Genomic DNA, 25,344 nt, shown 5'->3' on the forward strand with positions numbered 1-25,344 from the left:
TTATCAATGAAGATTAAAGGATTAAGAACAATGTGTGGCATACTAAGTGCTTTGTAGATGTTTGACTTTGTGGGTGCCCAGTCTCACTGAACACCAATTTCCTCAATACTTAACTGAGTTTTAGTGAGAATTGAATTGATAAATGTATACCCTAGTATAGCCTCAGGCATATAACAGATCCTTCTTAAGTATCTGCTAAGGAGTAGTGGAAATTGGAGAAAATTTATTGAAATGTCAAGCTTCACACTGTTTTAGCTATAAAACACATCTAAATAAAATTTTAAGATACCTGTTTCTTTGACAGGTTTCAATACATTAAAGGACAGCCTCCAGCTTTCTAATGTAATCTAAATTTCTAGTCTAATATTTCTGTATCCACTCCTGTGAACCTTCCAACCCTCCCTAAAGGAGCTTTGAAATTACAATTTAAACAAGCACAGGGGGGAGAGATGTTCTTTGCAGTATAGAAACTATAATCTCAGGACAAAAGAAGAAAGGAAACTGCATCCTATGGTGGTAATTGCTTTGTTAAAGTCATGAATACTCACAAGCACCCTGTAGGGTAGGCATTACTACCTTCACAGTAAAGATGAGAGAAAAAGGTTCAGAAAGGTTAAATAACTTTCTGCCCAGCTAGTAAGTGGCAGAAATGAGAGATCCCAGTCTCAAAATTCTCATCTGTAATATGTTCATCTCGTACTAGAAGGTGTCTATTTATACTACTACTAGAAAACCTGGCAACAACTCAAATACCTAACAGGAGAATATTTAAGCAGTCTGTGGCACATTAGTGAGATGAAATGCCACATGTGTACTCTACCAAAAGGACAGAAATTTTCCTTTTTAATTTGGATATTCAAAAACAACCATATTCAAATACAAAATCCATGCACACTCAGGGTTTTGAGAATAAGAGTATCTGAAAATGCTCGTGAAATAAGTGGGGGTGGGAAGGGAAGCAGAACATAGACATATACACAAACCATAGTTTGTTGGGTTTTTTTAAAAAGAAAAAAACCTAACTATATATACCAGTGACCGGAAGGATAATGTGACCAGTGGTTAGTGGTACTCTAAATGGATAGAGTATCTATTTTTAATTTTCTATGGCAGGCATGTATTATTTTTATCACAGAAAAAAGTTATAGTAGATGACAACTATGTAAAGATGGCAAAAGATCAGAGTTATTGATATGTTTGCTATCCCTCACTGATATCCCCCTGCTCTGCAAGAATTTTTAACAGCACAGATATATTACATATCTATTTATGTACTTTATGTATATCTGTGCTTTAACCATAAACAGAGTAAATTATTTTCACCCTTGTGAAAGACCCATCACCGCTAAGAAGATATGAGCTATGTCAACCAAACAATAGAGTCATTAGCTCATCAATGGCTCTGAGGGAGGTTGGGTTCTGTAGCCAGGACAATGGGCAACAGACAACATGGACTTAATTTCTGTATCCTAATCAGTAAAATTCTGCTGCTTCCATTTGGGGAAAAACCAAAATTAAGTCACTTAGGATATAAGAGCAGAATAAAAAGACGATTTTGTTCTAAAAAATTAAACGTAAATTATAGGATTTTAAAGTTTACATTGAACCAGAAAATTCTTGAACCTCAAAATAAACTTTAAAATATGAAATCTTTAAATTTTACCATTAAAACATCAAAATTGTTTTGTTTTGGAAAGGGAGGAAATTCCCTGTAACTACAAATCATCTTCAGAAGAAATAAAGTCTAAATAAAATAAAATCATGCTTAAAACAATTCTGAAGCGAAAGACTGAATGAGAATTGTGCTTTGAACAGAAGTAAAAGTACCTTTCTCTTTCCTTGAAACTTTTGACACAGGGGGAGAAAATACAGACTCATTTTCTGGTTCAGAAAAGTCTGGCAGTAAGATGGTCTTGCTAGATCTAGTCCTTGTGCTACGGGAAAATTGAGTCAAAGGAGTTTTGGCAAGTGGTCTTTCCCCTCGGTCCTTTGGTTCCTTTTCCGTCAGGTCCTCGTCCATGTATTTTTCTGATATTGAGCGTAATGAACGTTTTTGGCTTTGATTCTCAATCCTTTTTGTAATCTTTTTCTTAGAGCTCATCACTGTAACAAGTTCTTCATTTGGCACTAAAACTGATTTTTCTAAAGTTGGCTTTCCAACATCAACATTTTCACTTCTAGCTGGGGTGTTTCTTGTAGATCTCTTTTGGATGCTGAGAGCTGTGCTGTTCTTGGGAGTTCTCCCTTCCTTAACAGCCTCAGGTCCTACATCTAGTGATGGGTTTATTTTTCTTGGTCTGCCACGTTTCCGAGGTGTGGCAGGCATATCAAATTCTGCTTCAAGAGTCAAGTGGGATGAATCAAGTTCAGAGCCTCTACCACCTGATGCCTTAATGTCTCTCTTTTTAACTCTCTTACTACGTTGAATAGGCAGTTGCTGTTCACTCAACTTCCCATCTTGTTCATGTCCTGTGTCTTCAGAAGGTTCTAAATTAGTACTTCTCAGTCGTTTGCTGCTCATGCTAGGACTTGCCACTTCACTAACTTTTGGATCATTTACAATTTCAACACTGTCCTGATTTTTTACAGATTTTTTTGTTCTTTTTGGAGTCTTTTTTGTAACAGATGAAAGCTTAGCTTCTTTTCTAAGAGGAGTTTCTGTGGTTGTTGATTCCAACAGCTGAGATGCTCTTGAACTTCTTAATACCCTACCTGGAGTGACCTGCACTTCTTGTTCCACAGTGTTAATACTCTCGGAGTCTTGATTAATACCCTTCTTTCTCCTTCCTCTCTTAGGAGTAACAGAACTTGGTGATATTTGCTGGTTCTCAGCTATTCCTCTGACATTGGGAAAGGCACTTTCAGAAGCCTGAGAAATTTCTTGTGTTTTCCTAGTTTTCTTTGTAACTGAAAGTCCCAGCATCTCAGGAGAAGCAACATCTGCTGACTCTTCCTGTTGCACTGACTTGACATCCAGGCTTTGGACACGCTGTCGTCTTGTTCGAGTTCTGGATGAAATTGTGTCATTAACTTGGCTAACATTTACATTCACTGTACTTGTTTCTTGAACAGTCTTAAATGTAGATTTTACTAGCTTGGTGGAACTCATTACCTCTTGGCTTATTAAAGGTATGTTTTCTTGAATGGACTGTTCCATTGTATCTGAAGTAATTTCTTTACTTCTTGTGTCTTTAATTACATCTAGTATATTTTCTGTAATTGCTACTTTAATTGGCTCAGGCACATATGGTAATGTCTCTATCTTTTGGGACTCTTGATCACTAGTTATGACAGATGGCAAATTTGCAACATGTCCATGGTTATCACTTTCCCCAGAGTACACGTGTTTTGGCTCAGTTATTGCGTTAGCTGCTTTGGCTAACATGTTAGATGCTGCAGAATCACCTGTCTCAACTTCTTCTTCACCTTCCAATATCAAGGTGAAGTTGCTCTGAGCTACAAAAAGTTCTCCATCTACTTCAGCAATGTCACCACATTCAGCAGAGTCTTTATTATCAGGCAAGTCACAAAACTGTTGCTCTATGGTCTCAAAATTATATTGAAGCTTAAGAGTTCCTGAGGGATACTCATTAAATGAAAGATTCCTAGCCTCTTGTCCTGAATCTTGAACTTCAAGCTTTTCATTTTCAATCACCTAAAGTGAATTAAAGATAAGAGACTGGTTAAAGAATTTATATATATATACACACACACACACACACACACATATATATATATTTAAACTTAAAACAATGTTTTTAAGTGACCATCTCACCCTTGGTGTATGAATTTTAAACATAAACTACCTTTGACGTGGCATATACTTATGGGTTTACTTTATAAAACATCCACTTAAGCAATCAGACTTTCTTAGTCAAAATAACTAGACAGAAAAAGATTAAGAGTCTGAATGGAATTAATATAGATACCCACACTTCCCTGGCTAAAAAAGACAGTCTTAATTAACAAAACCTTGAAAATTATTATGATGCTAACAGTTGTGAGAAGAATTAAGGACTTATTCTATTCTCACCCAAGAAAAAAATTAACTGGAGATAAAGAAATAACCCCCAAGCTGCTTTCCTGACAACCCCGTTCCCTGGCTACCCACGCTCCTCTATGCCCCGACCCGCGAGGTTGAAGAAGAGTGCACTTCACCTACACAGCCCCTTGGGCTAGACTCAATCCTCTTGCCTTTGCTGGGGCTGCATAAACCATGAAATTCCTAAGGCTCTCAGGGTCAGGACCTCTCCTGCAAGGGTGTGGTGGAAGGAGGAATGGTCCTTGCATTTACCTTTTGGTAAGGGAAGGGGAGAAAAAGGAGGAGGTAGAGAGTAACAGAGAGATCTCCTGACCAAGAAGGTAGAACATTAGCACCCACCTAGACAATGACATTTTCCCACTCCCCAAACATTCAGAGGTGACAGGCTGGAAACACCCAGAAATGAGGACTCCCACTTACACCAGGCCCACAAGCTTTATGCTTCCCAGCTAAAGGAACGGGACTTTATCCATCTATTCCACGTGAGAAGTCATAAAAATAAATATAGACAGCCATGACGTTTCTGAGTTAAGAAACTTGCCAAATACTATACAACCAAATTTCTATAAATAATTAAAAGAGCTGGTTTTTCACCATCTTAAATTCATTTATCATATAAATGTTGCCTGTCGATAATTAGAGAATTGGTAGAATTTTTAGAAACCAAAGATCATATTACGTACCAAGAAAAACCCTTCCTGGAGTGTTTAGAAGTCCAACCCCAGCCGGGTGAGCATCACCCTCCCACAAGTATGCAGAGGGAAAAATTCTATTTAATCACATTCAATTATTTTCAAATACATTCTCTGAAGAGTTTCAATGTCCTACTTCTCTTTGGAGTAGCCAGTATCTGCTTTCTTATGACTAAAAGAACTTTTATTTGCACCAGATACTAAGCAAAAATTACACTGTTAAATTTGTGACTTCTTTACCACAGCCTTTTGGTTTTGGTTAAGTGAGAAAAATAATCTCTTACTTAAAGGATGTGTTCTTTTATATTCCACAAAATATTTTGAAACACAGATTTTTATAAAGAGGTTTTTATATAGCAATTAGATAAATGAATATATTAGGTTTGAACTTGAACTATGGCATGAAACCTAACTAAATCAGAACAGAAAGACTGACAAAGAATTAAAAAATTAATTTTTTTTACATGAACTTCTTGAGTATCAGGAGAATCGTCAGAAATTGGACGCTTTTCTTCTGGTAAGTCAGCACTTTCTTTTAGTACGTCAACTTCTATTTCATGATCTTCTTTTAAATTCACTGCTATTTCCTGGTCAAGCCTATGTTCAGAGATAATAGGACTTTCAGAGATAATGAGCCCAGAGCTTCCATTATCATCAAGGACACTGGCCACAGCTGAAAGAAAAATGAGAATTCATCCTTCATGTTTTAAGCCACAAAAATTATATATACACTATTTGGGAAGCAAACAGAAGGGAAAAGGCTACACTGCACTTAAGAATATTTCCTTGAAAAACTGTTACCTTAATGGGGAAAAGCCCACGAGGATTTACACATTAATCCTGTTTCTTCAGTATCCAATTATTGTTTAAACAATACATGTGCTTTCACAAGGATAAAACATTAGATAAATGTTACATTTGAAAATGACAACATTGTTTTTTCTCAACTGGAATATGATTTTTGCAGTTATTGGAAAACATCAATATGATAAATGCTTTGAGGAGCTTGGATAGTTGTTCCTTAAATTAATCTGAAAATTATGTTAACCAGCTATCCTTGTTGAGCAATTATAGAATTACAGGAGGGATATGCAATCTGGGCTTTGATCTAGCTGTAAAAAGGGCTAGATAATCTTTCTTTTGGCAGAAAGCACCCAAATGGCCACAAATACACTTCACCACTTAAAAAAACAACTTGAGGGTGGGTATCTCATTAAAAATAAATTCCTCCTATCTTTCACCTTCCTCTTTGCCAAAATTTTATGTCACTAGCACTTGAAGGCCATATTTGGATTTAGTTTGTGAATGATACAATACTCTAAATTAAAAATCCTTTAGTGTTGCCCTGGCTGGTGTGGCTCTGTGGTTAGAGCTTCAATCCATGCACCTCAGGGTCAAGGGTTCAATTCTCAGTCAAGGGCATGTACCTGGGTTGCAGGTTCAATCCCTGGTTGGAGCACATGTGGGAGGCAACCAGTTCATGTGTCTCTCTCACATCGACGCTTCTCTCTTTCTCCCTCTCACTCTCCCTTCCACTCTCTCTAAAAAGCAACAAAAAAAAATATTGGTGAAGATTAAGAAAAATCAATAAAAAGACCAACTTGGGAAAAGCATTTTTACCCATTTAGTAGATAATGGGGCTAATATACAAAGACTACTTATTAAAAAAACATGGAAAAAGTTTTTCACCTGCTAGTTTGGCAAAGAGGAATGGGAAGATACGAACTTTCCCTTCCAGTCTCATCAGTGTATGAAAGCATAAACCACCTTTATTTGAGAAAACAACGTATAGACCAGTCTCACACATAGTAAGTGCAGAGCTGGGTTATGAACCCAAACAGTCTGGTTTAAGGCTCCTGTACTCTTTAGCTACCATATTTATCTCCTCTCCTCTTTCAACATATAAGGGGAAATATACACAGGGCAAAAAAAATCAGGAAAAAGGAAGTTGCCCTGTGTAGATATGAGTCTCAGAAGATCAAGAAGCAGGTAAGCAAGCAGTCAGGCTGGGTGGGAATTGGTAATTTACTTTGCTTTTCTTTGATGTTCTGAAGGAAAATATGTTCACGAAAACCATTCTAAGATTTCTACTTAGAATAGTTAGAATCAGAGTGCCTTACAAGCAACCCACTGTTTTGATAGTTGATACACCTCCAAACACCATATACATCAGAGATAAAAAATTGAGATAAAAAAAAATCTGAATAGATTCCTTTGTTCCAAGAATAAAAGTCTTTATTCAAAACGCTACAATGAAATAATTCTAAAGTCAAAATAATACATTTATCGTTACCTGCTCGAATTGTAGAAGTGCAGATTTCAACTGATACTTCGTCTGAAATTGGTATCTTGGACTTTGGGGTAAGGATTTTCCTTTAGAAATAGAAATATATACTTTACAGTGTGAGAGGATCTTATCTTCTCTAACATGCTTTGAACCCTACGCCCTCTCCTGTCATACTGCTGATTGAAACCAAGATTCAGAGAAATTAATACTAGGTAAGTTCATTTTGAACTTCACTATAAAATTTACAAGTGAAGAAACGAGTAATGCTATATTTACTTCTCCCATTTTCCAATATTTTACTTTGTTGGTAACAATGCCATGGCCTTAAACTACAAATAAAATAATTTTAAAATGTTGCTCAGTACAAATTACATTCATACCAATTTTTAATCAGCTGTGGTCACATTTCCCACATAAATTTGTCAAATATTATGGATTATTTCCTACATACTCAGTAGAAACAGGCTCAGTATTTTAATGCTAACTGTAAAGAGTAAAATAACTCAAAATGGAAAAGCAATGGGACTTGTATTAATCCACTTCATGAAATTAAGTTCTGGAAATATAGTGACAGTGATCCTTCCCATTCTGAGCTGGACTTCCCCCAAAATCCAACTAAAGCATGCTGATTTTTAAAAATGGGAAAGACACAATTATAAAGTAAATTATACATTTATTTATAATTTGTAAGACTTAATCACGTTTATAGTAAGAATAAGAACCAACAACTAAATTAGTTTATATTCAAAAAGGAACTAGCTTGCCAAGATGGAGAATATTCACCTAGATTACCACTGATGACAAAAGTTTCCTGTCATGTGATTGCTCTTTGCTTTCTGATTGTTACAATTATCCATCAAACCCATTGCAAGAAATATTAGTTTTCATTAAATTAAAAAAACACACATTAGAATAAAACAGTCCAGCTAATCCTTTCATATTGTTTTCTCCCACTTTTTCCATGAAGGTCTGGCAAAGATTACAGCTAATCAGAATTTCTCTTCTCAGAAAAGCAGCATATAATTGAGTTCAATGTATGAGAAGTAATGATTATGATTTCTGTTAGTGGTTTATAAAATCACTCTCAGGTCTTATAAAGTAATAAACCATTTACAATGTTGTAAATTATGTTTTATGTGGGTTAAGCTTAGTAAATTATTCTTTTCCCCCCCAATTTTTTAAAAAATTGCGTTTTAGAGAGAGAGAAAAACGTCAATTTGTTGTTCCTCTTATTTATGCATTAACTGCTTGAATCTTGTATGTATCCTGACTGGGGATCAAACCTGCAACCTTGGTGTATCGGGATGAGGCACTAACCAAATGAGCTACTAGGCCAGGGCTTCTTACTAGTTCGTAGTAATTGAAACTGCAACTTTTTTGGTATCCTCTACAATGGCGTTACTGTTGTTATTATCATCAGTGATGTGCAACGTGTCCAGTCTTGCAACGAAATAAGGAGCTTGTGTCATAAGGTGAATCAATTACTCCACTGATTAGTTCAGCTTTCAATAAAGGAAGTGGTGTACTGATTTTTATATGTTTGTTGATGGGGGGGGGGGCGATGAAACAAGGATCGGTTGTCTCCCATACATGCCCTGCCCGAGGATTGAATCCGCACCCTTTTGGTGCATGAAACAATGCTCCAACCAACTGGGCCACCTGGTGAGGACTGTACTAATTTATATTCTAACACAAGCTTCTTATCTTGTTGTGAACCATAAACTATTTGGAAAGCTGGCATCAATCTGTTAGACCACACTTTAGTAGCACTGCCCTACATCATCTAGCACATCTCCTAAATGTGCAAGTGCTAAATCAAACCAAGTGTGAGCATAACAGTTTACGCAGTCATTTAAAAAGTTAAAACTTTGCTGGAGTTCTGTATCGACCAAATGGTAAGGAACGAAACTGCCTCTGAACTATCTCCCCTATGCTCCATGCTCGACCTTGATGCTATAGGAAACTTACACCTGATCATCCTGAAACCACCAAGTGGAAGGCATGGAGGAATGGATGACTGTGACTGAAACTTTTAGTCTTTAACAAATATAGGACCACCAAAGAATGTGAGTTCTATCTCAATGCATCATGTAGGTCTCTGTATATTCAGGAAATGTTTAGTATCATTCTAAGAGTTCATGATAACTACTAAATAACACACAGTTGTTGTATAAATGAACTTCTTTCATAAGAGAAAACAATACCCATTATGGAAATGTCAAAGATCTAAATAAGAGCAGATCTATGCATAGACTATTTTACGACTGGCTCAGGTTCACTAAACATTATTAATATCTGAAATTTTCTCTAAAAAACTTACCTTTCATGGGTTGATGGTACACAAAGAGATGCTTCAACTCCTTGAATAGGGCTGAAGTGATTTAATCCTGAAAGTGCTTCTTCTGCAACTAAAAGATCCTTTGTTTCTGTGCCTTCTAAAATGCCTATAAATCATACAGTTCAGAATATTCACAATTACTTACGTTAAATGTTTAGCAATTACTCATAGTCTTGGACTAGTACTTTTTGAACAAATTGTTAGGTCTGCTCTTCTGTATGTTTAGGTTTATTCCCTTGACATTAGAAGGGCAACTGGTTCCTTCTAATTCTCTGAGCCTAGCCCAAGAGCTCCCCTCCCCTTCCTTTAATCTACCACTTCTCACTTTAGTCTTAACAGGCACTGCTACAAGTGTTTTTACATGCATCAATTCACTTAATCCTCAACATTCAAAGTGGTAGTACTACTATCCCCATTTAAAGGGGTAAAAACAAGCATATAATTAAGACTGCTTATTCCAGATCACAAACCTATTTAAGTGGCCGACCTAAGATTCAAATCTAGCCTGTTTTCACTCTAGAGTTTGTGCTATATAATCCCCCACAAAAACAAATTTCTATTTGAAACTGCCTTATTTTAGAAATATCAATAAATATACTGCCATGAATATCCTAACCTAATACCATTCAATATTTTAGTGGAACACAGCATATGAAAAGAGTAATGTAAACTTACAGACATATGTTGTTTATGAAAAAAGTCCTAAATTCTTAGAGCAATTAATAAAAGCTTGTGTTTATTAAATAAAGACATCATAGCCCAAACTTCACTGGATTCACATTGTAAGAAATCTTAGTTCAGCTTAGGCAGGAAATACTTCCTAAAAGAAATCACTATGACCCATATTTTCATAAAAGTATTTGGTTTTACAGATTTAAAGTTAGGAGTTACCTTTAAATAAGCTTGTTAAAACTGTGCAGGGGTAAGAAAAGAAAAAGGAATAAAGTTTTCTGGTCCACCAAATCTCTTCCCCCTTCCTGCTGTTCCCGATTCCTTCTATGTGCCCTAGTATATCACTGTCGAACTATAAGAGTTTGTTTCTTTACGTAGTCCACTAGGTTCTAAATTACATACAAGCAGGTGCCATGTCTACTTTACTCACCTCAACACCGCCTAGCACACAAACAGGAGAGCCCACTTGTTGTACATACATTAGGGGCTTAAAATTTTTTTGACAGATGAATATAAAGACAATAAATTCATGGGCTTTGTACCTCTGTTTTAATTGTCCAGTGATTATTTTGGAGGTATCGATAGAGGGAGAGTAGAATGAACTTCCTTAGACAACCTGGGTAAGTTAAAAACTGTTCATAGCAATCTCGTCTAAAGTTAGTACTTGTCATAGCCACAAGAAGGCCTTAAGTCAGATTGACAGCTGACATTTCTTCCTTAAATATTCCTGTTCGTTTCCAAATTAAAAAAAAACAAAAACCACCACATAAATTCTTCTCCTCGTATCTCATACCTACTTGTAAGTGGAAAGAATAAGATGTGTTTGTTATATTGTGTCATGTAATTAACCCCAATGCTTTTCTTATGGTGAAAAAAAATTCTATTACAAATGAGGGACATCAATGGCCATTTTGAATATTTGGAAATGAGTTCTTACCCATTTGTTTCTCCAGGTCTAGAGGAGTTACTTCTGATTCAAACACCTCTTTATCACTGTCCTCAGTTTTTTCAGTTAAATTAGTCATCAGTTCAGTGGAAGAGCTTGCCGGCTTAGAAGCCGTAAAATAATACTCAAAATCTCCTGGTGATGGTGCATCTTGATACTCCAATGATTCGGTTGAAACATCGGTATTTTCTTTACTCACATCTAGTTTCTCCAAACTTTGTGAAGGTGTATTCTCTGACCTCACATCCATTTCTTGATGTTCCATTTCAGGGCTATTCAGGGAAAACGGTATCTTATCTTTGTTCTTCAGCCATTCAGTTTCTCCTGGAATTCCACATTTATAGAAAGGTATGGAAACAAACACTTTTGTTTTGCTATCATCTGTAGCCTGTTAAGTAAAAGGTTTTGAAAAATAATTTTTACTAGAAAAATCAGTCAAGTCTAAGCTATTAATCCCAATGATACCCACCCTCTCCATGTTCAATACTTCTCCCAATTCTCATATTTTAAATCCATTCTTCAGATAAAAGATTAAAATTTAATGATTAATGTTTCCCTAATTAAAAATCAGTATTTCCAAGACTTTACTAGGCAAGGTGACCCAATAATCACCAACTGGGTTCCTAGTAATCCACACTGGAGCTCTGAAGATATACCCTCCTAAGGCACTTAATATGAGAAGCAAAACAATATAGATTAACAAACAAAAAAAATGGACTAAAAATTAACTCTTGATTCTAGTCCCATTTCTGCCACCAAACAGCTATTTGTAAGCAATTTACTTGGTGTTTCTGAGCCCTACTTTCTTCATCTGTAAATGATGGGTCTAGTTTCTTTCTGAACTAATATTTTCTGATTTCATGACTATCTGCAAGATTGTATAAAAAAATCTAGTGATATTAAATGGATGTATCTAATTTTTTATTTGTGGGAGCTAATATATTCTTAAGCCTTTTTTGTTCCAAATATTATTGAACTTACTCCAGTAATCCATTTTGTGGTCATGCCTTCTTCCACAAATGAAATTCTAGTTTCTTTAAGTCGTAAAGGAGGAGTAAGAGACCTTCCAGGTGACTGAGAGGGAGACCCTAAAGGTGTTGATCGAAGACCAGACCTTAGGATGGACTGAGGAGTGAACTCGGCAAATCCAGAGGAGGTAACTGACATGGCCAAAGATTTGGCTTTCTGTGATAAAGTAAATGGAAATCCACCATTAGTGTTTATAAAAGGCACATACATAAGGACAGACAGGGTCAACTGAGTCACAATGGTGGCTATATTCTGATCTCCAATAAACATATCAATAACAAGTTTTATTACAGATTACTGGAAAGAAAATAGAGAGTGCTCTGAGTAGAATTTTATATGTAAAACTACAGAACATAAAAGTGCATCCATAGTCATTCTAAAGGCCTTGATTAAAGTGCATAGATAAGATAAATTATTTAACTATTGCTTAGAAAACTTTAGTTAGGTGAAAGAGATGATAATGTGTGATGTACAGAACCTGGCTTAATTAGAGCACTCTAATGTAAATGAGACTGACTTTAAGAATGTTTTAGGCCCAGCCAGCGTGGTTCAGTGGTTTAATGTCCACTTATGAACCAGGAGATCACGGTTCAATCCCTGACCATGCCTGGGGCTTCAGGCTTGATCCCCAGTGAGGGGCATGCAAAAGGCAGCCAATCAATGACTCATCATTGACGTTTCTCCCTCTCCCTTCCTCTCTCTGAAATCAAAAACTTTTTTTTTTTTAAAAAGAATGTTTTAAAATCCAACAGTACCTAAATTACTTAATAAAAATCCTGAGGATTATAATGCATAAAAATAATTAGCATAGAAATTATTTAGTAGAAATAATCCCTTAACTTCCCTAAGGACTAGTAAACAAATTATTCCATTAGATTAAATCTGTTACAAGAATGTTCTGATTTTTTCCCCCCTAGATTGTTTTTGGCAGCAGGGACAAAACTATCTTGATTTTATTTCATTTAAACCTAGCTGCAGACAATATAAAATTTGATTTTTTTTTAATGAAAGAAAAAAGTGTTAGAAATACTATACTGGATATTAAATGTCAGGAATGTTAACAGTCTTAGTAACCTTCTTTTTCAACTTACTTTAGTAACTATTTTAGGATGGGCATTTACTGAAATATCTTTTACTCAACTTGAAAAATAAAGAAATTCCCCGGTTCATTACAAGGCTAGATATCAAGAAACAATGAAGAAAAAAATATCCTAGGATTAGATCTAGAACACTGGACAAGGAACTAGGGGATAACATATGTAAAACATTTTGACAGTATGAAGGTAAAAGACCACTGTTACCAGTCATCATTAGTTTTGTGGTTTCTCAGCTAGTAATTTATCAGAAAGAGTGGAAGCAACTTAAAGACAACTATCTGTTAGCAGGAAAGAGTAACAACTTATCATTGCACTGAAGGAGTCAGAGAATTAAACCTAAAAACTAAAAAGCATTTGATAGAATAACAGCAAAATGGTATAAGAAATAGGATTTAAAAAATAAAAAAGCAAACCCAAGAATGTGAAAGCATTTTTCAAAGGATACAGGCTAATTTATAATGATCACACAGAGCCCTGCATTACTTTCAGGACAACAACATAAATGTTAACCTTGAGCATAATGCCACTTAAGCACAAAGGGTAAATTCAGTCAAGTCTATTTAAGAAGATGTAAAAATACAGAAAGCATTTTGGAAAGATACCCACAAAAAGTAAAAGGAAGGGGGAGAAGGCTTAAATCATGGATTATCCAGAAGTATCAGTTATAAATAGTGATTTCTTCCAGCTACTTAAAAAACAGTAACGTCCTAGCTTCACTATGAATGCTAAGCATGGAACACTCACCTTAACTACAACAGGAGTTTCAAGCAAATGTAATTCTGAAGCCCTGGAAGTATTTTGATGTGATCGTTTTAACTGTGAACTTGCTGGCAATGAACTGGGTGTTAGGTACAAAGGATATCTTGGAGGGGTTTGCTGAATAAACCCCAAACATTGAGAAAGCTGAGGAACAGGACGAACCACCAAATCCAGCAGTCTGTAATCAGAGTACACATATGAATAGAAGAATCCTGGTAACTTCTTTACTGAGTTATACTAAAGAAGCAAAAAGAATTTAGTAACCCATTTAATTACTCAGGCTTCTAAATTTACTGGTAAATATGACAGTTACATGAAATATAAATCCAGTCAAGTACATTAATGAAATGCATGTTCAAAATGCTAGAAAATTAATTCAGTAGCAAAAAAATTAGGAGTTCTAGGTAACAATTGATCTAAAAAAAAAAAGGGAGTTCTCCTCCCCCCCCCTTTTATCAATGTTGACTGAGCCCCCACTATGTGCCAGGCATCTATTTTCAAATGAAGATAACTGCTAATTTAAAATACTAATGAAAATAGGGCAATACTTCCCTAGCAATCCATTTGCTACAATTTATTTTCATTGACACGTAAAAATTCTTTTCAGTTACGTGTGACGTACATAATACTGGTTTATTCTACCTTTACAGTTCCCATCACAATAAAGAGGAGACTGACCGATAAAAATAGAATATGAAAACATACTAAGCAGGCATAGTTCAAATAGCTTAAAAACTTAAATTACAAATAAATGAAACTTGAAAGTAAAATTCTCAGGCTGCAATTTCTGTTGGACGCTCCTTTCCCAATTTCCTAATAGTCTATATTTTATGGTTATATTTTCTAGCAATAAAAACAGTACCTTTTCACTATCCCAAAATGCCTATGTTCTCGGCTGAGAATAACTAGAAAAGTACAGCATATTTTGGTGCCCAGAAACAAAAACTTCCAGTTGCTGCGCCTTCCCTGTCATTCTATCCTTTACGTTCAGACGTGATTTTCACAATAGAAGGGGCAGACCAACAGAGGTGATAGGTGCTTTTAAGACCCAACCTATTACCCACTGGGGACATATTTATAAGAAGCATTTTCTTAACACAGGGTCTTCCTACTTGTTATTCTATACTAAGCACAGCTTTGAGATTTCCACTAAACAAGAATATCCAAACAGGTTGCTTGACATTTCTCTATTGTCTGTTCTAATTATTCTTCTCTACCTCATTTGTACTCAAATTCTGTATTTGTAAACTATTTACCCACTTTTAAAATGAGCTGCCCCAAACTGGTATTTTGTTAAATGCCTTACACTGTGCTAGCATTTTATGTTTTAGGTGCCTATTTATGAATGATTGCTTCTCAAATGGCACTAGCACCTGCTGAGTAAAAGCCAAATTCTTACACTAACAAAACTTGTCTTTTTTAGTATAACTATTGCATTAGGTCTTAAGATTTCCTCAAACTTTCTGACCATGATCCAGGTAAGTAATGCATTTTAGATCATACATAAACTACAAATTACATAAAACAGCACTTAGCTTACTATCTGCAGTGCCCAGTGATTTCATCCTATTCTATTTCACTGAAAGATATGATAGTTAAAATCCATTAAGTTTACATACTACCCACTAATGCCAACCAAAATTAGGGATTATGAAAACAACCTTCATTTATGGATCAAACAACAAGGAGATTAGTAAAGAAAGCAAGTTAATTTATTTTGCTCATGATTTTAATAAAAGTTTGCTTCGTTTCTCTAAGCAGTCTGAAATCATTAGGCAAAAATTCTAAGTAGTCTACCAGCTGATGTAAAATTTACTAAAGTTACTATACTACTGCTCAAATTATTTTTAAAAAGCAAACATTAAGAGCTCTTATAAGAAAATAGAATACTGGTAAAAATCTAAATATAATTAAAAATTAGTGTAATTACTGTCTAACATTGGGTCTTTAAAAAAATGATTTAATAAATTCTTACCTAGAAACTTTTTGAGATGCTTTCAAAATTGGTGTTCCAACAAATGCTCCAGGCAGCTCTGGATCTGGGAGAGAACATACTACAGGAGATGGTCCTTCTATTTTAGGACTACAAAGAAAATAAAAATGTAACTTTTGATTATGTATCACAAGGAACATTAAATTAAAAATGTTATAAGAAGATAGGATTAGATGGGAGAGAATGGCTTTCATTTTTTATTCTATACATTTCTGTTTATTTACAAATACCAAGGAACATACTCACTTATAAGGACAAAAAACATATTTCTTAGAACAAAACCAATATAAAGTTTTTCCTTTATATATACACTAATAAACTCTAAGGTTAGACTGTTTATGAATGCTGTTGATATCCAGGAAAGATTATAAAAGTTGTAAGAAAAACGTACCTATTGTAGGCTAAGATGCTATTTTTAGGTTCATCACTTTCCCAGACCTCTCCAACTTTAGATAACACGTTATGGATGAAAGTAGATCTTGTTAACACAGTCCCTATTACAGCTCGCTTTGGAACTGCGGATAATGGTTTGGGCCGAGAAACTGTAAAATGAAGAATGTAGGATTTACTTAATTTAATCTCTAACACTAGAATTTTAATAGAAGATTAATATAAAACAGTGATTGGAAAACAGATTACTAGGTAAGAGTTTGGTAAGGTAAAAATTGTATTTGGTTTAATAACATCTATGCAGAAATTCAACAATTTGGGCCTTTAGGAGATGGTCAAAGTTACATGTTCTCTAAAAGTTGGACAAGAGTCTTCAAATGAAATTTAAAAAAGTTCTTTCATTCCTTACTACATTACTAAGTGAACTGTAAAACTTCCAAGAAAGCCTTAAATTTCTTGGGGTAGAATGGCAAATAAACGACCACTGTGATTATTCAAAGCAAAAGTGAGCTAAAATATAAGATAGCAATGGTTGCAGAAGGTAATCATTCAATATAATCTCTAACTTAAATGAAATCTTACCTGTTCGAATAATTGATAATGTTGACACACGGTAAGGCTTAGCTCGCTCAATGGCTAATTTTCGATGGACTCTAGGAAGAACTTTCCCATACTGGTCTAATATAGAATTTCGAGCCACTGATCTCTCCCGCAAGTAAGGATCACGATCATTCTATTGAACATATCATAACTGGTAAAAATTCAATCTTCAAACATGTTAGGTGCTATGTTTATAAATTTACCATTTAAAATACTGTGAATACCCAAGACTATCTTCCTCCTACCTACATCTCCATTCTTCCAAACCAAGGACCTCATATACACACCTAATCACGTTACCAAACCTTACCCACCCACCAATAAACTCCAATCCAGTCCTGAGTCACAACTACAAAACACCTATGTCATTTACTAAGTTTCTACCTGTATCAGTAACATGTACTTGTTAGTTTACACCTTTTTACATCCTCACACAGATATTATTTTACATATAAGGAACCCAAGGCAGAGAGTATGTTCCAAGCATACAGAGCAGATTAAGAATTGGTCTGACCCCTGAAGTCCGTGCTCTGTGCACTATATAATTTCTACTGCTGTCTGCTACCTCTCCCCTCCTTTTCCCTGAATGAAGTGATTAGTCTGGCAAAATTGTAGACAGAAATGGCATATATAAAGGAATCAGGTAGATAATAATACCATGTTCCTAATTTTGCTGTAAAAGGTAAGAAAAGGAATCGCCAAGCTCAAATTTCAGTGGTTGGTTACCAAGCTACAAGCTCTTAGATAACAAAGTCACTAGTTTTCCTTATTCTCACCCCCCATAACAAAACAAGTTTGTACCGTAACATTAATCTTCAGAGTTTGGTTCAGCTTCAAAGCAGGGATGTAATTGGCACGCTGTAAATGGTGAACTAAAAGGAATTCATGATTCTGAACACTGGTGCTGGACTGCAAAAATCTCACCAAACACTCCTAGGAAGAACGTAATAGATTTGTAAGCTACTAACATTTCCTGAATCTTTGACAAGTTTTTATTGATAAGTCATTACCTGCTCAGTGTCTGTAAATGGTAACTTCAGCAAATCCTCCATTAAGCCCATTTCCTGACAAACTCTGTATGTCTGCTTTAGTAACTCCTCTATATTCGATCTACTAGAATGGTGTCGCAGTAAACTCCAGGCCTCAATTATGCACCTGAAATCAGTGTTTATCAAAGTTTAGTTTTAGAAAAGCTATTTAAAATGTTCAAAACACTTAATCCATCTAAAGATTCTCAAAGATACTTTGTACATGTAATTTATGAGAACTTAATTTAATTGAATACTGATCACTCCATAATGAAGTTTTCTTATGTCAACAAGTCATCTTTAAAGAGTTAATTTTATGCTCTTCTGTATTATTATTTAGGTGTAAACTAACAGGAAAGCAAAGTACACAGAAGGTCAAGAGAATAAAAACTAATGTGATTTGAAGAGAACTGAAAAATTAGCATGGTGTGACAGAAAGGCCAGGCTCTTAAGGAAGTGACCATCAGCATGAGAAAGGAGTTAAAAGAGCAAAGACAGAAACAAGCACATTGTGTTTATGGGGAGGTGAAGGGTTTAGCTTAGTAACAGAAGATTTTGGCTGATCTATAGCAAGATCTGTCTGGAAAATTTGGTTCAATCAGACAATTTTAGACACCATGTAGGGAACACAGATATCCTTCTGTGGACAATAGGTCATTAAATGAAGCAGTGTTTCTAATGATACTCTAAAAACAAACAAAAAAAACACAAGCTTAAAACAGTATAGTGATTACAATATTAAAAAATTAACCAATAGCCCGGTCAGTGTGGCTCAGTGGTTGAACATCGACCCATGATCCAGGAGATCAAGGTTCGATTTCCAGTCAGGGCACATGCCTGGGTTGGGGGCTCGATCCCCAGCAGGGGGCATGCAGGAGGCAGAAGATCAGTTACTCATCGTTGATGTTTCTCTCTCTTCTCTCCCTCACCCTTCCTCTCTGAAATCTGACATATTTTTGAAAAAAAATAAAAACAATAAAGCAAATAAATGTCTACATATTTATTAGATAACAAAATGTATTGATTATACCAAATTGACAATGATTAATCTGGCACTTAGACTTTTTGAGGGACTTTCAAAGAAGAAGGGGATAGAATAAAAAATGGCAAGTAGATTAAATATCAAGGAAATCATTTTCTTAAAAAAATCATTCCTAATTCTAAATCAATAGGTAATTCTGACTATAGTGGGCTTAATAAAAAAAGCTTTATAGTTTATATTGAAATAATAACAAATACTGAAAGACTAGTGAATAAATGACATATATAAGAAACCCACAATATGTGAACCAATTTATGGTAATTAATGTTCATAATGAAATAAATCTGAGGAAATTGCAAGTGTCCATATTTTCCGTTGCTTTTCAGATAGAATAGGAGAGAGTCAAACACTGACATTAGAGAGACACATCGATTGGTTGCCTCCTGCTCCTGGACTGGGGCCGAGGATCAAGCCTGCAACCAAGGTATGTGCCCCTGGCTGGAATCGAACCCAGAACCCTTCAGTCCAAGGGCCAACCCTCTAACCAGCTAGGGCGGTCCTTTGTTTTTATTTCTGAACCTACTGTATAGGACAAAATGTTGCTGGATTTCTGGAGACTGGCTAATTGAAGCTTTACTGTACTTGAGAGGAGAAAACAGCCAACATGTCCAATAGAAACAAGCTGCCCAGCAACCTGCCACAGTTACAGAATCTGCCAGCCTACATGGAGGAGTTTCCACAACAGTATAACACTATAAAAACAATGTGGTGATTTTAGATTACAACCAAATAAACCAGGCAAAGAATTGGCAGAGCTGGTGATGTTTATGGCACAGATTGGTAACTGCTACCCAGAACATTTAAGTAACTTTCCTCAAGAGTTGAAAGATCCTCTCTCCTACAATCATGCTGTCTTGGATCCAGATCTTCATTTGGTAGAGCCAGTATTTGGATAATTTGTGCTGTGTGTTCCTGTGTATGCGTCTAATATGTGTTTAAATTAAAATACCTCTCAAGTAAACATTTTTAAATTGTAAAGCAGAATGTGTCGCCCTTTCCTTTTAAAATCCTTCTGTGGCTTCTTATTTATACTTAGAATAAAACTCAAATCCATTAAAAGAGAGAGAGAAATAAGGTTTAGAAATTACATGTTTACTATAGCTAAGAGAAAATGAGGATCTTAGCAAATCAGAGAAACATGCTATGTATGACTGATTCAAAGGACAATGGAATAAAAAAAGAAAAAACAGCAGCCTTTCAAAGGTGTTTTTTCTAACTTTCCAACATCTGCACTTTGATGTAAGCATTAGTGGTCAATTACCACCTCTAAAAGGACTAAAAAGTGAGAAACTTATATGCAACTGAAAAAACTCACATGCTGCTTGCGAACCCAGTATTAGAACTCTTTACTCATTTATTAAATTATTTGTCACTTTTAACTTCTTATATTCACTCTAGACAATGTTTTAGCTAGCTAAGTTTTTTATTTATTGATTGATTTTTAGAGAGAGAGAGAAAGAAAGAAACATCAATTTGTTGTCCCACTTATTTATGCATTCATTGATTGTTTCTTATACGTGCCCTGACTGGGGACTAAACCCACAACCCTAGCATATGGGGATGACACCCTAACCAACTGAGCTACCCAGCCAGGGCCTAGCCAAACACCTTTGTTCGCCCAAATTATTTCCACAAATACTTCCTAATTCATAATGTTTGAGGACACTGTAAGTTTCTACATGTCTAGCCAACCTATTATTAAACTACAGAATTTTTCTTCTGATTCAACCCTATCCCCTCAAATACATTGTTTAACCAAACAGAACAAAAACTTAACTTTCAGAGTGCTGATAATAACATGCTGTTTGGTTCACAAATGACACATGGGGGTGAGTAAAATGACCAATTCATAAAAATATAAAAATGATCAACCTCCCAGCCAAAGTGGTTCAGTTGGTTGAGTGTCATCCTGTGCACCAAAAGGTTGCTGGTTAGATTCCCAGTCACGGCACATACCTGGGTTGCAGGGATCCTCGGTTGGGGCACATATGGAAGGCAACATCAATGTCTCTCTCTCTTTCTCAGCATGTCCTCGGGTGAGAATTAAAAACCAAAAACCAAAAAACCACCACTATCAAAAGGATTGAAAAAAAAACAATAAGAGTTGTATAAAATAAAGTTATAATTTGGTAAGAAATTTCAGTTCCAAGCAATTTCTCCAACTAATTTGGTTAACAAGGAAACCCACTAACCAGACAGCCCTATTTTCAAACATCCATTTAACTTGTCACTATTAATATATATGACAAATATAATAATTACAGCAATACTACTATAATATAAATGGCAAATATATCATGCTGATTAGAGAACATTAAAATACTGCCAAGGGAAGAAACAATATAAAGACATCACCTGTTGAAATCTTGTTCAAGTATTAAGGTATGAAACCTGATACTTCAGTTATTTAAATAGATGCTTCTAAGTTTCCTTTCTATAACAATGCAATGGCAAGTATCAAATGCAAAGAACTGCAATACCCAAGCAACCAATATTACCAAAAATACCAGAGTACCATCATTAAAATATACTCTTAAAGAATATAATTATCACCCTGGCCAGGTAGCTCAGTTGGTTATAGAGCGTCATCCCAATATGCCAAGGATATCCCTAGTCAGGGCACATATAGGAATCAACCAATGAATGCATAAATAAGTGGAACAATTTGAAGTTTCTCTCTCTCTCAAACCAATAATAATAACAAATATATATATAAAATTACCAACTCAACATGACTTTATTCTTTCTCTATACTTCTGGCTCCTTTTCAGTACTCAGACATCAACTATACATGCAGGAGACTGCCAATATTCTCAATCAGCAACAGATACAATTTTAAACCTCAGTTTGGTTTCCTCTGTTACTGAAGGTACCTCTTTATTTTATTCTAGATAAAAGATGTACTACATTTTTCTTAAGGTTGAAAGATGAAGAATTTTAAGAGTACTATATAAAACAAAAGCAAAATATATATTGCTACTGTCTATTTCATCAATGCCTTTATATTAACAGATATGAGCAAGAGGATGACTGTACTTTCAAAATATGTACTTACCGATTAAAAAGCAAAACAGTGATGTGAAGAATAATATCACTATCACTGGACACTGTTGGCTTCATTGTTTGAATATATCTGAGGGCTTGTCTGTGCTCACCCTGACTCATAAAGGCTTCAATAATCTTTGAATGCTGCCATGACACAGGTTTTGCAGTAGCTGGGTGAAACAGAAGATCCAAACCATTCTGTAAAAATGACATGAAAATTGGTTAAAAAGACAGGCAATATTAAAGCCACAAAAATCAAGATAAAACCAGTATAAATACAAACTGAAAAGATCTACTTTAATCTCTGATAAACTTTATTTTAAATAAAAGCCTTATCAAAAGCCTCACACTTTTGAGGCCTCATTATGCAATTATACACAATCCCTCCATCACCATCTTCATACATCAACGTTAAATCCTGCCTTCTGTGGTTCCCCCAACAAGCTAAACATATTTCTAACATAACAACCACTATATCTGCACTATTAGTAATGGTTCAGGTTTATTTCCTCCTTTAGACAGAAACCTGGGGTTCTTAACCGTTTTATCTTTGTATTCTTACTGCCTAAGGTAGTGAAGGCATTGCCTGAAAGAACTCCCTAAATTATCTCTGGAAGTAGACTGAATCATATCTTTAATATCAAATTTAATCATTACATTATTTTAATAGTTTACAAAAGCTTTCATTCTAGGTGAAATAACAGACTCACCTCATTGTCATTATGATCTATCAGCCAAAACCCTTGAATAAGTTTAACCTGGTCCCAAGAAATGGCAAAGGCAGTTGGAAATGACTCAATAGCAGTATCCGTTTTGTTTGGGAACGAATACATAATATCAAGTAGCAAATAAATGGTCTTTGAAAAAGAGGATTAAGGACAATAAACAAAAACTCCTGCATATGTATTTGTAATAGGTAGCAACAGAATATAACAGGAAAGATTCCTGAAAGACTTTAGTGTTTAGAAATAATTATGGATATCCAGCTAGGGGAAGTATAGTTTTATTAAATATGGGTACAGCTACACCCACGACCGACTTCATTCCTTCTCAACTGTAAGTACCACCACAAAGGAGACGAACTAAAGCATACTTTCTTCACAAAGTCAGCAGCTTAGCAAATTTAAGAAACAAAGCTATAGACAAAATTCCAGTTATCCAGCAAAACCTGGCAGCTTAAGCAAATGCATCAAGTGTCTTATAAATTATGAATAGAACTACACATTTTTGAATAAATAACTGACAGTACAAAATCTTTTACAAAGACCACAGGGCTCAACACAATGTCTAAGGTAATAAATATTAAGCTAACTTAAATGTACTCATATTCGGCACATAAGTTAACCTATCTGAGTATGACTACTTGCCAGTAACATTTTAGAACAGCTGTTCTAAACTTTGGTAGTGTCTCAGACACATTTGAGAATCTGATGAAAGCCATAGACCCTATCCCTACAAAAATAAACATAAAACAAAAGTTGGCAGTTTCAGGTTAACCACAGACCATCTGAACCCAACCCACAGGTCCTGGGTTAAGCAACCTTCCTTTTAAAAAATTCAAATGTGAAATTGAGATTGGATAAGATTTGTAACGGTTCCTACTATTCTGAAGTTTTGTGACTTTGGTAATACATGAATTGATGAAAATTTTAAAGGATACAATAGAATGTTTGCTTGCTTCAGTAACGTCGTCTAGTAGGTATATGTCCAGTAGTGCCTATAAAAGAGAAAAAATTCAGTGCATTTTATATACTCATTCATTCATGCTCCTTGTTTTTCCCAGGACTGGGCCAGGTATGAAAATACAGCTAAGGATATCTCCCTGCCCACAATTTGGTAGACATTTTAAGAGATACAATGTTATTGCAAACCTACATGTAGACTAGGAGGAGGATATTTTCCTGTGCCTCCTTCATCCCGTTTCCACAACTTCTCAACTCGATCTCCTAACTGAGAAACCATTCCATCGATCATCAAATAATCAGGGTTCCATTTCCCTCTGTAATAAGGGGAACATTAAAGATTATTTTAATATTAGTGGTAATTATTATTATCAAACAATAGTAATGAACTCTTAAAAGTAATGATCCCAACTATTAAAGGGAGAAGAGTTGTGAAGGGGGGCAGGGGAAGAGAAAATAAGGAATACAACAAAAAACAGTCGTCCAAGTCCTGAAATGTGCAACTGTTAACGCACAGAATGTAAAATAACTGGTGATATACTTTATGCTCTTTTGATGAATAGCAGCTTCCAGTCTTTTTCTGAATAAGAATTCCGAATAAGAATTCCCAGAAAAAATACATGCTTAAAGTATAGAATCTCCTCTAACAATGAATCATGGTAAATAGTTTTATTTAGGAAATAATAGACATACTCATGTTCTAAAATAAAAGTGTGACCATTAGGTCAAGGCAAACATTACAAATAAAATGGTAATGTTGGTAGCAAATTCTGATACTTTACTGAGAATTCCACCCATTTAATCATTTTATAACATGATGAATTCTGTTCTACCTCAGAAGCCTTTCTGACTTCTTACGAAGGAATTTCTAAAATGTTGTTTGAAGGTTCTGAATGTACTATACCTTGATAAAAGCTCACACTTCTGTCGACGATTGGTGTAGTAGTTCTGAATTACAGGGTAGTTGTAGAATAACCTTGACAACTGCACAGCATCATCTAGATTTTTTTTTTAAGAGTTGGAAAAGAAGCTAGTAATATTTCCAAAATATCCCAACAATACTTAGGTTACTCACATTGATATTTTACTATAATTTTATATTGTTGTTTAATTTGTAAGCTTAAATTTAAGTAATACTACCCATCCCTTTATTAATAGATGCACAAATGAGAAAACCAAGTCTCTCATAAACATCTCTAACAACAAGGATGCTAAGAGAATTATGAAAAAGAAAGATCAACAGCAATTAAGGACAGTGAGAGAGAAACATGTTTAAAATCTAATGTTTAAATAAAATCTAATCCTGGGAATGCAAGAAGTTAGAGGCTTTAGAAGTGTATCCTAAACAAATATTGTGAAAGTCAAATTCTGTAACTCTTGATATTGACATTAATCATTAGATAAAAGGAGGTATTTAAATAATGGCAAATAATATTAGTTAATAACCATATTTAAAGAGCCCTTAAGAGAAAAAGATTGAAAAATTAGATTATAAAATACTTAAGTTCTATGGAACTAAATTATAGCTGGTGATATTGAACCAAGTTTCAGAAGCCATGTTTTGTCAAACATTCTTTCCTTCAAAATGTTATTCAATAAACATGTATGGAAAACCTGTGTATCAGGCACAGAGTGAGGTACTGAAGATACAGACTTAGGAAGGGTGTAAGAAAAGGTAAGAATAAAAGAAAACATAGGTGAG

The 25,344-nt window shown here is 35.0% G+C and overlaps 1 protein-coding gene across 1 annotated transcript in view; it reads right to left on the bottom strand.

The window, feature by feature from the left end:
• The window catches only part of AHCTF1 (AT-hook containing transcription factor 1), a 55,729-nt gene that overhangs the window by 3,698 nt on the left and 26,687 nt on the right, over positions 1 to 25,344 (bottom strand). Inside the window, exons 17-33 of the mRNA XM_087828965.1 lie at positions 24,547 to 24,640; positions 23,836 to 23,959; positions 23,621 to 23,677; positions 22,671 to 22,817; positions 21,971 to 22,158; positions 17,856 to 18,000; positions 17,647 to 17,778; positions 16,828 to 16,978; positions 16,247 to 16,397; positions 15,838 to 15,945; positions 13,848 to 14,040; positions 11,959 to 12,162; positions 10,969 to 11,365; positions 9,342 to 9,465; positions 7,028 to 7,107; positions 5,199 to 5,407; positions 1,828 to 3,655 (exon numbers count right to left, since the gene is read on the bottom strand). Coding sequence (XP_087685091.1) covers positions 1,828 to 3,655; positions 5,199 to 5,407; positions 7,028 to 7,107; positions 9,342 to 9,465; positions 10,969 to 11,365; positions 11,959 to 12,162; positions 13,848 to 14,040; positions 15,838 to 15,945; positions 16,247 to 16,397; positions 16,828 to 16,978; positions 17,647 to 17,778; positions 17,856 to 18,000; positions 21,971 to 22,158; positions 22,671 to 22,817; positions 23,621 to 23,677; positions 23,836 to 23,959; positions 24,547 to 24,640 — 4,332 coding nt within the window. The remainder of the gene's footprint in view (positions 1 to 1,827; positions 3,656 to 5,198; positions 5,408 to 7,027; positions 7,108 to 9,341; positions 9,466 to 10,968; positions 11,366 to 11,958; positions 12,163 to 13,847; positions 14,041 to 15,837; positions 15,946 to 16,246; positions 16,398 to 16,827; positions 16,979 to 17,646; positions 17,779 to 17,855; positions 18,001 to 21,970; positions 22,159 to 22,670; positions 22,818 to 23,620; positions 23,678 to 23,835; positions 23,960 to 24,546; positions 24,641 to 25,344) is intronic.

Source organism: Miniopterus natalensis, chromosome 21 (genome assembly GCF_054644295.1).
Source record: "Miniopterus natalensis isolate mMinNat1 chromosome 21, mMinNat1.hap1, whole genome shotgun sequence".
Lineage (NCBI taxonomy): Eukaryota > Metazoa > Chordata > Mammalia > Chiroptera > Miniopteridae > Miniopterus > Miniopterus natalensis.